Source organism: Glycine soja, chromosome 6 (genome assembly GCF_004193775.1).
Source record: "Glycine soja cultivar W05 chromosome 6, ASM419377v2, whole genome shotgun sequence".
Lineage (NCBI taxonomy): Eukaryota > Viridiplantae > Streptophyta > Magnoliopsida > Fabales > Fabaceae > Glycine > Glycine soja.
In genome coordinates this window covers 14,058,688-14,075,038 of record NC_041007.1, presented here as the reverse complement: position 1 = coordinate 14,075,038, position 16,351 = coordinate 14,058,688, and the positions used below count along the sequence as shown (strand labels likewise).

The 16,351-nt window shown below is 30.2% G+C and overlaps 2 protein-coding genes across 3 annotated transcripts; both read left to right on the top strand.

The window, feature by feature from the left end:
• Window positions 1–422: 422 nt before the first annotated feature.
• Window positions 423–6,242, top strand: LOC114416110 (protein DEK-like). The gene is made up of 11 exons (XM_028380989.1): window positions 423–1,227; window positions 1,331–1,364; window positions 2,272–2,351; window positions 2,441–2,500; window positions 2,796–2,906; window positions 2,992–3,072; window positions 3,472–3,546; window positions 4,488–4,968; window positions 5,242–5,339; window positions 5,675–5,705; window positions 5,793–6,242. Exons 1-11 carry the CDS (start codon window positions 793–795, stop codon window positions 5,942–5,944), a joined length of 1,638 nt encoding a protein of 545 aa, XP_028236790.1. The 5' UTR covers window positions 423–792; the 3' UTR covers window positions 5,945–6,242.
• A 3,588-nt stretch (window positions 6,243–9,830) lies between these two features.
• Window positions 9,831–13,553, top strand: LOC114416107 (omega-hydroxypalmitate O-feruloyl transferase-like). 2 transcript variants are annotated; one of them, XM_028380985.1, is made up of 4 exons: window positions 9,831–9,929; window positions 10,894–11,324; window positions 12,317–12,677; window positions 12,824–13,553. In XM_028380985.1, exons 2-4 carry the CDS (start codon window positions 10,896–10,898, stop codon window positions 13,327–13,329), a joined length of 1,296 nt encoding a protein of 431 aa, XP_028236786.1. In that variant the 5' UTR covers window positions 9,831–9,929; window positions 10,894–10,895; the 3' UTR covers window positions 13,330–13,553. The 2 variants fall into 2 exon arrangements, with proteins under 2 accessions (XP_028236786.1, XP_028236785.1); XM_028380984.1 differs by lacking the exon at window positions 9,831–9,929 and having other exon boundaries at window positions 10,866–11,324.
• Window positions 13,554–16,351: the final 2,798 nt, after the last annotated feature.

Genomic DNA, 16,351 nt, shown 5'->3' with positions numbered 1-16,351 from the left:
TTGTAAAATAAAAGGGGGCAAGGTGCAAAAAGACTATTAATCAATTGGTCCATACTCTTTTAATCGAATGTTGGCATTTATTTCTTGTAGTCCCATTATTGAAGCCATGTACCTCTGATTACATTTTGAAAAGCCTATTCCAAAATACAAATTTACATTCCGAAATGTAAAGTGTGGTGCAAATTACAATAGTGAGAGTGCATGATAGAATAACCTCAAATCTGTTGGGTCCGCTGTCGAAACTATTGGTTCACTAAATTACAAACCCATAATTCATGGACCCATTCATCCGAACAGTCTAAAAGCCTGCATCCAATGTAGAGTTCGAAAGAAAGATTCCATCACAACATCTCACACTACAATCGCCCACGGTTTCAATAATTTAGTCATGATAATAATTTCCCAAGTCACAATAGGGGTTTTGTTATTCATTTATTTTTCATCTAGGTTAATGAGTGGTTTTGCCGGGAGAAAAGAAAAAAAGAAAAAAACAAACAAGGGGGAACTAGAGTGATAGATGGTGATAGTGAGTGAGTGAGTGTAGAAACCCGCTCACAATTTTGGCATCAAATTTTGAAAACCACTCTTTCAAGTTTCACCCTTCAGCGCGCCCTCTCATCAAAACTCCAATTTCATTCATTTCGCGATTCCCCCCTTTCTTTCTCTCTCTATTCTAATTCCAATCCCAATCCCAATTCACAACGAGATTCTATTCCCTTTCTTCCAATTCTAGGGTTTCTCTCTCCACTAGGGTTCCCAATTCCTCTCCACCCCCCCCCCCCCAAAAAAAACATGGCCTCCGAAGCCCTAGAAGATAACAAGCCTCCCCTCCAGGACGACAATCACGCCAAATCGGAGATTCCCGAGAAAGACGCTTCCTCGGACGCCGTCGCGGCGAAATCCGAGAACGCGAATGCCGGCGATAAAGACGGAGGAGCAGCTGGCAATCAGGAAGTAGAAGAGGAAGCCGACGCCGCTGAGGAGAAGAAAGAAGAGATCGACGAAGACGGAGAGGAGAAAGATGAACAAGAAGAAAAAGAGGAGGAAGACGAAGCGGAAGAGAAGGCGAAGGGTAAGGGTAAGAGGAGGAGGAGTAAGAAGGATCCGGTTACGCCGGCGCCGAGTGAGAGGCCCACGAGGGAGAGGAAAACGGTGGAGCGCTTCTCTGTGCCCTCTCCGGCGAAGTCTGCAAGGTCCTCCGCTAGTAAAGGTTTAATAATTGAAAAGGTAAAGTTTATTTATTTTTTATTTAATTGCTTTTTTTTGGGTTGTGAGGACTGAAGTAGTGAAGTGTTTATGTTTTGGTCGTTTGGATCTGTTTGGGTTTCAGGGACGTGGCACTCAGCTCAAGGATATCCCAAACGGTGCGTTTAGCTCCTCCCATGATTGCTCAGTTGTTTCCTCCTAGTTGTTGTAGCATGCCATCTTGAATGATGATAATGGGGGTGCTGAATTTTACTTGCTAATTACTTATGGATCAAGTAATTGTGAATGTTGTTTGAGGCTTCCTGTCATTCGGTCTGGAGTATTAGCAATTGTGTTTTTAAGCGATGCCATGGATTACTTGTCATTGATGGTGTTTTTATGTGGCACTATGTCTTTCATGCTTCTGCATTTTTTTTTGCCTTTCATGATTTTGTTATTTTTTACAATGATTAGGCTGGTTCCTGTTTCAATTATTTTATTTTGCATAGCCATAAGGTTTTAGAATTTAGATTATTGCTTCCTCAATATGGTGTTTCTTAGACGTAGGGGGCTGTTGTTCTTGGTTTAAATTTGGGTAGATCTGACCTGAAAATATGTAGGTAGTGTTTTCACGTGATTGGTATTTGGAGGCCTGTTTATGTTTATTACATGTTGGATTTGATTGCTGAAGCGAGCAAGTCTTGATTGCAGCAGAGAGAAAACATGAAAACATTATAAGTTTTAACTGTTATTAGTTTCCTAGTTCCTTCTTGGTTTCCTTACATTGGTCTTTTTATTTGGTTGTCCTTTGTCCTGTAACTTACAGATTTTAAGTGTTTGAAGTGATGCATGGGCCAGCATGGCAAAAATTTCTGCTTTTGTTAAATTCACTCCATTGGTGTATTAGTTAGGTCGTTGAAACTCAATGTCATGATTTTGATTTATCTTTTACCATGCAATCTTGGTTTGGTATTGGATGCCATAAAATATTATCTTTGCATATTTTAAAAATTGATTGTTCACCTTTCTTTTATCCTTTTGTACATCAGTGTTACCCAATCAAGTTAATGTTGTATAAACTTTCAGTGGCTTTCAAGTTGTCAAAGAGAAAACCTGATGACAACCTGCATATGCTTCATACTTTACTGTTTGGAAAGAAAACAAAGGTGATGTTCCTTAGATTGTTTGTGCTGTTTTTGTCACTTAAGGGTGCATGAACCCTTTAACACCATTGTTATGCCTGAATGATTTGCAGGCACACAATTTAAAGAGAAATATAGGCCAGTTTTCTGGTTATGTGTGGACTGAAAATGAGGTACTGCTGTGTTTATTACTGAAGTATGCTATTCTTCTCTTCTAATGCCTGAACTATTAAGATGAACTGATGAAGAGGAATGTTAACAATGCACTTTTCAAACACTCTTTCTAATACACTATTTACTATGTGGTGAAATTCATCTTAGACTTGTTAAGTAGGGAGTGGGACTTGTTTTTAGGGTTCCATATAAACTGTGTTGCTAGCATTTCTCTACAGATAAATCTATTTTTTTTTTTTGTAAATGTGAGTGTCTGCTGCTGTAATTAACCCACAGTTGAAAAATTATTGGCAGGACAAACAGAGGGCCAAGATAAAGGAGAAGATTGACAAATTTGTCAAAGAAAAGTTGTTGGACTTCTGTGATGTTCTTAATATTCAAGTAAACAAGACCAATGTGAAGAAGGTAAGTTTGTTATAATATAACTCCATTTGAGAATAGAGTTTTAGTACTTTTTAAAATTAAATTATTAAATGAAACATGCTTTCAGGAGGAGCTATCTGCAAAGTTGTTGGAATATTTGGAGTCCCCACATGCTACAACTGATATTCTACTTGCTGATAAAGAGCAGGTTTATTCTTTATAGATTATTTTAATCAATTGATGCTTTTGCTAATTGTAACATAAGTAAATTTGCTTTGTTGTATATCATTTCATTGTTGAACTACTTCATTGAAATTGAAAGCACCTCTCACAGATTGTCCATTTATTTTGTTAGTTTGAGATTGTTTTCTAATGAGAAACACATGAGAATTGAGAAAATCACCTTTTGATTAAATGCTTCATGGAGTTCAATCCTTATTCTCATCCTTATATTTAACATGTGAGGTTGGGATGTAGACTTTGATTCAACAGATGGATCAATGAAAATAATTACTCCCAATGAAGTTAATACTAATATGCCCTGTATTAGAATTTTAATTTTATTTTAATGTGGTTAGTTTTTTGAAGTTTGCTTCTATGTTAACAGAAAGGTAAAAAGAGAACCAGAAAGTCATTCCCTAGCAAATCTCCTGGGGAAGCATCTACAGAGACACCTGCCAAGGTATTTTGTCATGACTATATAATGACATCATTTGAGCTTGCTGTTATCTGTTATGTGCTAACCTTTTTCTAGTTGCATGTTTATTGATGATTTTCTAATTGTGGTTGTCAGTTATTAAAACAGTAGCTCTAGAGTTTGACTTTAATAGGGCTATAATATGGCATTTTCACTGTTAATTGTCTCATCCTGTCCCTATAATCAGCATTTGAATATATTATTTGTGATTGTGGGAGGCCATCATGGAATAGATTTGTTGTGTATGTCATCCAACAGCAATAATTTTGCAATATGTTTGTTAATGATGCCATTCAGCTTAAATTCATTTTGCCATTGATCAATACTTGCATTTTACCTAGGTTGCACTTTTTTGGTTGATGCTTGCAATTTTTTATTTTTTTTGTAAAGGGTAACAATCAGAAAATTTCATTAATGCTTCATTAAATCTGATTGTTGATTCTATCGTATGTAATATTTTATTTTATTTTTTTCTAGCTAGAGCACACAAGTTTATTTTTGATTTTTGAAGTAGTTTGAGATTTAAATTATGAACTTCAGTGACTTTAATTCATTCTATTTGTTAGGGAAATGGAGTTTTAATTATTGTCATTTGGTTCTTTCTGCTGAGTTGATCTCCTGGTCTTAATGGCAATTTTGCATTTACATAAACAAACCTTGATTACCTGCTAAGTTTCTGTGTTCTGTCAACTGTGAATGTAAAGATGCCTTCTCAGATTTTCATTTGGATATTTATCTTCTATCCTTGGATTGACTGCAATTAGAACCATCAACAACATATTTCATTATTCTATTTTATCTTTTTATTTCCCATAGATGATTTGGGTTGCAAATTTGCTTGTTACTTCAACAAGTGTAACAAATGATATGCCTCAAATATGTTCTTATTATTTTTAATCACATTTGTATATTTTGTCTTACTCCAGAAGCAAAAACAAACTTCCCAATCTGGGAAAAAGCAAAAGCAGTCTTCTGATGATGATGAGGATGATAAAGCTGAACTTTCAGATGCAAAAGGTGTTTCTCAGGAAGATGAAGATGTTGCAGTACCGAACAATGAAAGTGATGATGAGGAAAGTAGATCAGAGGAAGAGGAAGAGAAATCAAAGTCTCGCAAGCGTACTTCCAAAAAAGCTGTTAAAGAGAGTTCAGTTAGCAAAGCTGATAGAACCTCATCTGTCAAGAAGACCCCTGTGAAAGATGCCAAGAGCATTGAAAAAACTAAAAAGAAACCAACTTCAAAAAAGGGTGTTGCTGAGCATGACAGTGCTTCTGCCTCTGTTTCCAAGTTGAAGCAACCTGCATCCAAGAAACAGAAAACTGCAAGTGAAAAGCAGGACACTAAGGGGAAGGCTGCAAGCAAAAAACGAACTGACAAATCTTCAAAGGCTTTGGTTAAGGATCAAGGTGAATTGACTACGTACTCTCCTCACATATGTTTTTGTCCTGTCTTTAGTGCCATATGCTGTAGTCTGTTGGTTGCTCAAGAGTTAATTTTTTGAACTTCTGGTTAATTTTTCTCAAGTAATCCTGTCAAACCATCTGAGAAAACTTTCCCTCTAATATTATGTTATTACATCTAAACAAGTTATAGAAACTTTTAATTTATAAGATTTGATTTCAATATTAAGTATGTTTCTGTTCTCTTGTTTTTAATTTGCTTTCTGATGTGAATGGTAGGGAAAAGTAAAAGTAATAAGAAGGCCAAGGCAGAACCTACTAAGCAGGACATGCATGCTGTAGTTGTTGATATTCTGAAGGAAGTAGATTTCAATACTGTAAGTAACGCTTCTCTGGCAGTTCATGTATAGTTCAAATTTTTGGAGTTTCAGAGTCTGCTTGCTGTTTTTAAAAACCATTTTGTTTTTTTTTTTAAAAGACTGCTTTGATAAGAGTAGTTTTTGAAAAAACAAGAAAACTAAAATTTCAGTTCTCTATTACTCATTTTTTCTTGCACTTTCACATCTACTCACTTTTATTTTCTGAAAATCAGTTTTTGAAAATTATTTATAAATTGGTTTTTAAAAGCTATAAAACTAAAACACAATCAATCACACCCGTAAGAATATTCTTGTTTTTGTTTATAATATTTTATATTTTATACTTGATGCAGGCAACTTTGTCCGATATCCTCAGGCAACTTGGTATGTCCTTTTTCTTGAGAAAATTCTATTTCTAAATATTAAAGGAGTGATCATGAACTCAGCTAGTTTGCAATGAAATGTTGATAGGTACCCACTTTGGTATGGATTTAATGCATAGAAAAGCAGAGGTGAAGGATATAATTACAGATGTAATTAATAACATGTCTGATGAAGAAGAGGCTGAGAATGATGGTGACACAGATAAAGATGATGATGGTGATGATGATGATGATGCGTGATTTTAGTTGGGCAAATAATATTTGACCTGTGCAGAAATTAGAGGCATGTGGGCATCTAATGGCTAGGTTTTATCTTCATTATTCTCCGGATAAGTTAAGGTAGATATTTGGTTTGAGTTGTGACCATCATTATAGATACTCTTAATTAGGTTTGTATTTTGTACCATATTAGATTTAACCCGCTCTCCTGTATTACTGATGTTACCTTTTATTTGTCATATTGAATAGTTTGTTTTTTTTTTGCCTGCTTGTAAACATTATTATTGCCTTCTAATTTAGATCAATGTTCTTTCTTTTATTTGTTAAAACTAGATTGTAGATATTTGAAGTTGAGATGATTTTCTTGTTTATGAAAGCGTTTACCCTTTCTATTGCCATGATTGCCATTCTGGTTTGAATTGGGGATTCATATCTAATGCATTAAGTAGGGCACACAGTTTGGTCATTTTTATTTTCATTGCTGTTCTCAAGGTTAAGTTGCAAGTCTTAGTATGTGTTTGTTTTAACATTTGAGGCCCTTCAAAAGGCCATTCAATGAAAAATAACAAATTGTTATTTCTCACAAATGACACTTCAGAATTCGTGCCAACTAATGGAAATACAAACATGCCCTTATTAAATCCTTTTTTCAGCATTCTTTGTTTTTATAAAATTGAGTAAATTTGTCCTTTGCAATTCTAAGGGATAATTTTATGAGAAATCTATTAGTCATCTAAAATTACATGCCTTATTTTTGTAGTTTTTTTCTTTAAAAAATTGGATTTTAAAAGAAATTTTAAGCAAGTTTATGTTATTTTTTCTTTGATTGTCATTAAATTAATCTTATATTTATTTAGTTATAAAAATCTTATTATTTATCATTTATACTAATAATAAAAGGAACACAATTTACTACAATTTTACCTTTAAATTATTAAGGGCATATTTGATTTTCGGGCCAAAAAGTATATTTTAGGCAAAAGTAATTTTGTTAAAGAATCATCATCATTAGTTTTGTTTTTGTTTGGTGTATTTGTGTTTAACTTTAATTCAAAAATACACTTAAACTTTCATATTTTTCTTTTAAATTACAATAATTGACCTAATACTTTTATATTGTTAGTTTATTTCTTCTCTAACACACTTATTTTTATCCGCTTTACTTTATTTAACTTTAAATTATTTTTTTATAAAATTAGGTTTAATTATTCATATAATTTTTATACTTTTTAAATTTATCTATTTTAGTTTCTATAGTTAATAAATGAATTTTTTAATTCTTAACGTTTACATTTTAATTCTCAAAAGATTCTTAGTGCTAAATTTTTTTAACTCCATTAGTTAAATAATTTTAATGATTCCCATCATAGTATTGAATTAAAATAGTGAGAAAAGAGTTTTTAATTGAATAATTATGTAATGACATTAAATAAAGAATTAAATTTGAGTTTATTCAATTTTTTTCGTTTTCTATATTTTCTATTACATGTTATATATTTTGTTTTTTGTATCATAGTTTCTGTTATATAAGAGTATATGTTAAGCCCTAAACCGATATTTTATTTTATCAATTTCTTAACTTGTTAATATTTAATTGATGTTTCGTATAACAATTGTTAAACCCTAAACCAATCTTTGTGGTTATTGCACAGATGAATTGTTTATGCTAAAACCTACAAGTCCATGCCGTGTAAATATGAACAAACTTATATTCATACACATACTTCATCCTTTCCTACTTAAAATTTCTGATCAATACGCTTCAACTAACTGGGCTAGCTATGAATTTTATATCTATTTCTTGCTTTTGATGCTTGTATCAGTGATAATCAAGCTGGAAAGCAAAACAATATTTTGCGAACATGACAAAGCATTCTAACAAAGAAAAGTCCGAGGTGAAAAAAGATGATAGAAAACGCTTAATAATAATGATAATTACATTTTAATATGAATAAAACATTATGTAGAGCTTCGATTTAAATTTTGTTGATAAGAAGACTTGAATATATATTTTTTATCCATAATAAATATTTGATTTTTGTGTTTATTTTTTTAATACATTTTTATTTTTCGTTGAATTCCTAATAAAAAAATATTTTATTTTTTATACTTGATATTTTATTGTATTAACAAATCTTATGTTAGTTTTCTGATAAATTAATAAATTTTGTTTTAGTCCCAATTATTATCAACTGAATTTTTTTATTAGGAAACAAATAAAAATTTTTATTAATTTATTAGAGACTAAAAAAAGTGTTAATGACAAAAAATGTTATTTTATTAAAGATTTAACATAAAATAAAAATTTATTAGAAAATAAATATAAAAAATTAAAAATTATTAATGATAAAAAATATATTTAAGCCTAATAAGAATAGTAGAGATCGAGGGACTAGTGATAACATCAAATATTTTTCTAAAGAATTCAAGCCTTCTAATATAGTTAGTAGACCATTCAACCAACTATACTCCTCAAAGGATCATCCTAACTTGAAACACTATCTGATCTCCTTTATAGAGTTGACCATGAATGCACCTTAAGAGTGATCGAATATAATGGTCTAATACACCATGTTGCTTTAGAGGATTCTAGTGTTCTTCCAATGCAATAAAGTATGTGTACACTGAAATCATTAGAATGTGGAACCAACACCAGACAACACATGGCGTCTTTGACATGTCAGAGACCCACAACAACACACCCATTCTCGGAACAAAGCTGACAAGATTGTATACATACAAACACGTGACCAATGCTAAGAAGAAATGTGTATGGGGATTTTGGAAGGACATCCAATATAAATAGAGGTGAGTAGTAAGGCTCAAGTTCATGGTTAGGAGGAAGAGTTGAAAAGGGTATTGACAGAGGTTGTGGAGCCAAAGGTCCCTTTGTTCTCTCTATGGCATCCTTCGATGTGAACCATAAAATTGTAAAGCAATTCCGATTATTATTAAATAAGAGACATTTTTTTAATAACAACATTTTATTTGAGTGTACAAGTTTGGATGCCAACTCCACCAACCAACATTTGCTCTATTTTATAAGATCTTTTTAATTAATTTGTCTTCTTTAAGAAAATTAACTAATTTATTTAATAACATTAAATTTGTTAATGGTTTGTAATATCCTTTCAAAATTACTCTTAGTTTTTTTTTTTGAAAAAAAAACAACTTTCTCTTTTCACCTAGTTGCTTCTTCTCAACTAATTGCCCACTCATCTTCTCTAATCTCAAAAAGAGTGAAATAATTTATCTCATTAATTTTAGAATTTATTATTTTTTGCTTAAAAAATTTGTCAATTAATTAAGGGTACTAATGAAATAGAAAACAATTAATACATCAAAAAATTTATAAAAAGAGATAAACAATTTTTTTTAAAAGAGTCTTATAAAAAAATGGAGGGAGTAAATAGTACTTCCTTCATTCCAAAATAATACTCTTTTTAGGTTTTTGTTTTAGTTTCAAAATAATAGTCTTTTAGCTTTTTTAAGCTATTTTTTTCTAACAATACCCCTAGATATAAATAAAAGGATAAATTAATACTTACATTGAAAAGATACACATCGACCATAAAAATAAGTTGGTAGATAATATAATGTATTTGGTATTGGTGAATAATAAGATAATTTATGAAGAGTAGTTAGAAAAAAGAGTATTTTTGTCTAAATTTATATCACTTAATATTTCTCAATCAATCTATCATAACCTTAAAAAATTATATTTTAGAATGGAGAGAGTAATGTAAATTTGGTTTCTTACCTGCTATAGCTAAACCTGTGTGCATGCACTGAATTGCACGGTTCCACCTATAAACTACATGAAAATATCCAGATTAATTAATCTGTCCCTATCAAGTTGCTACATTTTATTAATCAAACCAAATGATCGTCAAAACTTCTACAGTATCTGATCACTTCTTCCTATATAACTTCTCCAACCCCACATGTGCTATCAGATTTTCATTCATTTTTCTCCCCTTAAGTTCCCGTGCTAAACATTATTCAGGTAATTAAAAAGATGAGTGTATCATGCGCCTTAGCTTGTTTAGTTTTTGCATATTATTCTTTGTCAATTATAACGCAATTCCATGCACTATTTGTTTTAGCATATTCAGAAATGATATTTAGATTCTTCTGTATATTATACATTCCATCTGTATTTAGTATTTTTCTCTAATTCTTTCTTCTTCTCAGCTTATATTATATTATATTATATATATATATATATATATATATATATATATATATATATATCATATTTACACTTTTCTCTCTACATACTAAGAGTCCATCCGATGGTGTAAAAAGAAATAAAAAAAATTGAGCTGAAGATTTTAATTTAAAGTAGAGTTTATAAAAAGTGTGTGTTTCACATATCATTTTAATATTTATTTTTCTTATATTTTACTCTTTTTTTCTACAAACCAACACATGCTAAAGCTATTAGGTGACTCGAAACTATCATAATCTCAGCTAATTTTTACTTTTACATTACACATAATTTTTGTATCATCATGATATTAGTGTAAAATATATATTAGTTTTACAATTTCTACTAAAAAAATCTTATTAACTACCATTAATAAAATCTCTTATTCCAAATACATTTTTTATTTTATTTTGAAGACTTGAACCCAAAACAAAATTGAGTCTTATTAATTTTTTTCTCATAAATCAAAAACAATTACTTGAAATAACAGAGGGATAGTTTCTCATTAACTAGGATTTTGCGTCCAACAATTTCTCCCCTACATTTTGTAGGATACAAATCTCTCACTCTTCACATATATATGTGAAAAATGTATGAGACACTCTAAATGTTATCTAACACTTAGAGAGGAAAAGAAAAAAGAAAAAAAACATATGATAAAGTTTATGATATTATAAAAAGAGAAGAGAGAATGAAAGAAATGAGAGATGTATATATATATCGGGGTTGTTCGAAGGTTCTTACGTGATGGCAATTGCAGGCATGTCTAGCATTGAACTTAACGTAAAGCAGCAAGGAGAACCAACCCGGGTTCAGCCTGCACAGGAAACAGAAAAGGGACTCTACTTCCTTTCAAACCTAGACCAGAACATTGCTGTTCCAGTGCGCACGGTTTATTGCTTCAAATCCGGTTCTAGAGGAAACGAGGATGCTGCACAAGTTATCAAGGAAGCTTTGTCGAAAATTCTTGTCCCTTATTACCCCATGGCTGGCACCTTGATGATAAGCTTGGAAGGGAAGTTAATAGTGGATAACCCTGGGGAGGGTGCGGTGTTCGTTGAGGCTGAAGCAGATTGTGACATTGAAGAGATTGGGGACTTGACAAAGCCTGACCCTGATGCTCTTGGGAAACTGGTGTACAATGTTCCTGGTGCTCGAAGCATTCTTGAGATGCCTCTTATGACTGTTCAGGTTTGACCGTTTCACTTTCTTTGTCACTAGAAGAGACAAAATAAGACAAAAAAGTGATTGAAGAAAAGTTGAATATGTATACATATATTAATAATATTATAAAAATTAGATTTTTATGTGAGTAGCACAAAATTTAGGTGTAGTATTTTAGAGGCTTTTAATTAATATTGTTATCTAATAAAAAAAAGAATTTCACCTATTAATTAGTCTCCTTGATAAAGGTTAACATAAACGTTTTTTTAAGGTAAAATTTTAATTTCAAGTTAAGAATAGGAACCAATAATATATTTTAAGATAATGTACCTAAGTTTTCCTTATACATAAATGAACAATTATAAACGTTCATCCTATTTGGAGTGAATTGAGATAGAGGAAGTAGAAAAATAAAGAAAAGAAAGAAAAAATGGAGAAAAAAAATGATAGATGTAAGATGTGATATGATGAAAAAGATAGAGAGATGAGAAAAATTATGGGATAGAAACGAATTATAAGACGTGAAATATATTTTTAGTTATACTAAAGCTTGTGTAAATCAAAAGGAATCAAATAATTCATCATCATGGTTTTTTCTCCATCTCTAAAATTAAATAAATAACCTATTAGCTAAAAAAATCACAACTATAAAGAGAGTGTTAACTTTTTTTTAATTATGTGTCATCACTTTTTAATTCAGTAAACTACTCTACTTTAGTTTTTGGAGAATTGTGTGGGGCACCATTATAGTAGTCACTGAAATTAAAAAAAAAATTGTCAAATAATTTTTTTAAAAAAATTCATCTATATTCATTTAAGTTTATAAATTTAATCACTTATGTTATTTTATTCCCTATACGTGTGACTTAAGTGATAATGTTAGGATATGTCTAAGAAACAAAATAACAGTTAGTGATTAAATTTAGGACTTAAATTGAAATATTTAAAATTTGACATTTTTCTAATTTCATAAACTATTACAATAACATCTCATAATTTGAAAATGATGTATCTTGCAGGTGACAAAGTTCAAATGCGGAGGATTTACATTGGGGCTATGCATGATCCACTGCATGAAAGATGGACTATGTGCCATGGAGTTTGTGAATGCATGGAGCGAGACAGCCCGAGGTTTGGACTTGAAGACCCCACCATTTCTCGATCGAACCATAATCAAAGCACGCGACCCTCCCAAGATAGAGTTCCAACACAACGAATTCGCCCAAATAGAAGACATATCAAACACTAAAAAACTCTACGAGGAAGAAAACATGCTCTACAGATCCTTCTGCTTCGATTCTGAGAAGCTCGACATGCTCAAGAAAAAGGCCACGGAAGATGGGGTTCTGGAAAAGTGCTCCACTTTTGAAGCACTCTCAGGTTTTGTGTATTTTTTTTTATCCTCACATGTTGTGAAAGATTAATTTGTTAGTTTTTATTAGGAATCCAACTCAGTGGTCAGTCGCAACCTTTTTTTCATTTTCCTTTTTTTTTAACCATTCAAGAAACCTTAAATCTCTTCTCAGGTTTTGTATGGAGAGCTCGAACTGCAGCATTAAGAATGCAACCTGATCAACAAACAAAGCTTTTGTTCGCGGTAGATGGAAGGTCAAGATTTGTGCCACCAATACCAAAAGGGTACTTTGGGAATGCTATTGTGCTGACAAATTCGTTGTGTAATGCTGGGGAGTTATTGAAGAACCCTTTATCATTTTCTGTGGGATTGATTCGTGAGGCTATTGAGATGGTCACGGATAGTTACATGAGATCTGCCATTGACTATTTTGAAGTCACAAGAGCTAGGCCTTCTTTAGCAGCTACCCTTTTGATCACAACTTGGACTAAGTTGTCTTTTCACACTACAGATTTTGGCTGGGGAGAACCTCTTTGTTCTGGCCCTGTGACCCTGCCAGAGAAAGAAGTTATCTTGTTCTTGTCACATGGTCAAGAAAGGAAAAGTGTAAATGTTCTTCTGGGTTTGCCAAGTTCTGCTATGGAAATTTTTGAAGCATTGGTGATGATGCAGGTGTGAAGGTGCAGTAGGGTGGTACAAGTGTTAATGAGTAGAGTTGGTCGGGAGAAAGACATCCCTAATGAATAAATCTGACTAATTAAGTGGTTCAAGTATCTCCTCAAATTTGTAATAAAGGCATTTTAGTTTGATTGTGTGTCTTGGAATTAATGTGAAGCGGGTATTTCCTATGCCCACTTCTTCTGTTGTTTCCTTGGCTTTCTTAAAAAACAAATGATACACTATATATTGTTTCACGTTCTCTTATATATATATATATATATATATATATATATATATATATTAATTAATATTCTAAGAACACTGATTAATAAGATTTTTAAAAAAAAAATTAAAACTTCATTTTTGAAGTGTATTAATAAAGATTCTAAAACCAAACATCCTTGCATTAATGAAACACAACACGAATTAAGTAAGAGCTCCAATCCGTTTGCAAGCATAATTCTGAGTAACTCAAATGTATACTCAAACATACCTTTATTTTTTCTTATTCAAATATAAGCAAAAAATATCTAATTTTATACTCACTCTATTTCAAAATAACACTCTTCTAAAATTATGACACACTACTGTTGTCATAAATTAATTATTCTATAAATTCTCATATTTTTTCAACCACTCACAATAACAAATTAATACTATAGGACTAATTAAAAAGTAGTTACAACTCTCTCTATATATATATTATTATTTTTTTCTGAATAGTAGTTACAACTATATAATACCGTAGGAGTAAAAGAGAATTCAAAGGCTCCCATCAAATATTGAATACACTCTACTACAGTACTGCCCGCGGATTTATTTTTTTGACCGTGTGTGTTTTCAATGCAAGTGTTAATTTATCTTTTTAATTATATTTCAATGCAAGTAATTGGAAAAAATAACTTTAAGAGGTTAAAAGAACTATTCATTTCTTCTCAGTTATATTTGAAAAAGAAAAAAGTTTTTTCAAAATACGTGTTATATTAATTTTTTAATATAATATTAATTTTGATTTTCATCGATATCCTAATAAATACGTATCGTTTAAATTTTTAATATAATATTAATAATAAGATTAGTTTAATAAAATTATTTTTTCCCTCCATTTATAGATTTTGTGTGTGTAAAATTACATAAACGAAAACCAAAGAAAAGAAATTAGGGGTCTAAAGCAGAAATCAATACTATAACGGGGACCAAATGATGGTAGAGTTAAGAAAGTATCATTTGATATATTTTTAGTTATTATATAAAAAAAGAGAGAACAATTAATTACAATATCCAAATTAAAATTGATGATTCAAATTGATTCTTTAAGTGCATATACCATCCAATTTTTCACAAATCTAACATGATATTTTTTTAAAATTCATGGTAATTAAAATCTTTGCCTTCTAGGTATGATATCTAGGCATTCACATAAACTTTGGTCCTCTGAACTAATTATTTGACTAATTTTTAATTCAGAACTTAGACACACTAAAAACTTTTCATTTCTCAAATGATCTAACATGGTATTTAGTTTTAAAAAAATAAAAATCATAAGACTTGTAATTAAAATAAGCAAATCGAACTGTAAATTTTAATCTAACCGTTGTAGTTAAATATTCTTTTTTTTTATAACAATCAAGAATTTTCTCTTAATACTCTCTATATTATGAATAAATAAAAATATAAAATTTTTAATTTAATTGATAAAATATTATTTGTTGATGATTATATAATCAATCTTGATTGGTGATAAAAGTTGAGTATTAATTGAAATAATTAAGAAAGTTAATATTTTAGTTTAATCACATGATAATTAACTAAGAGAAAATTATTAAATTAAGTAGATACAAAAATTCATAAAAACATGTGTCATAAAATAAAAGAGAAAATATGTAACTATAAGGGAAGAATCTAAGATCGAATAATGAGTATAAAGATTATTTCATTTTAAAGAAATAAATACTTGAATTTATAATATAATATTAAATTTTATTTTTCATTCTTTAGTTGTTGAAAGTCTTCAAAATAAAAGAAAGATTTTAGAAATATATATCGTAGACAATTTTTAATTTTCTGCAAAAACTACTAAACAAAAAGAAGAGTTTTCTTCTAACCATTTTGCTTTTAGTTTTATTTTTTCTTTCGTCTATACCGGAGACTTGGTCGACGGCGGCGATGCTGAGTTGCTGACACCATCTTTGTTAGCTTAGATTGCTGACTCACGGATTTTGAATGTGAATTTCTAAAGAAAACAAAGTAGTCTAATGAAAATGAGGGGTCAATTAACCTCTCAAAATTTGATGCCGTTGACTTGGTTGCTAGTAATATTCCAAGTCAAGAGGTAAAACCAAATGTATACATTCTAGAAGACAGTATATTATATATTTGATTCTTTATTTAGTCGGTTGAGGAACCGGCTTTAACTGAAAATTATAGATGAATTTTCATGAGATAAAGTCAGAAATTAATTAATATAATAACATTTTGAATATGTGCATACATGCACTTTTTCTTTGAAAAAAAATCATATACATGTAATATACTAGTGTACATTTAAGTTATGTTTAGTCAAACATCTTAATTAATTTTAAGTTTTTTTGGTAAAATTTTTGTTTGATTTCGGTAAATAAGCTTTTTTTAAGTAGTTTTTTAGTATTTTCTAATAATTTTTAGTGTTTTTTAAAATGCTAGTTTAAGTAGTATTTTTTAAAATATTAATTTTTTAATATTTTATATTTTATTTTCTTTTTATTCTTAAAATATTTATTCAATTTTCTTATTATCCTTTTTAAATATATTATTTATATCATTTTACATTTTACAACTACTTTAACAATTAATTTTATTGAATAATATATTTTAATAAGTTAATTTTTTAACTTTCAATTAACAAGTAACTTTTTAAATTTTAGTAAATTTTTCAATTCATTTTGTCCAACATAACTTTACTTCTTTTTTTTCTTCTTGAAAGTGTGCATTATTAACCTCGAGCTACATATATTATTAAGTTATAATTTACTAAAATGTTACTTACATTAAAAATGTTATT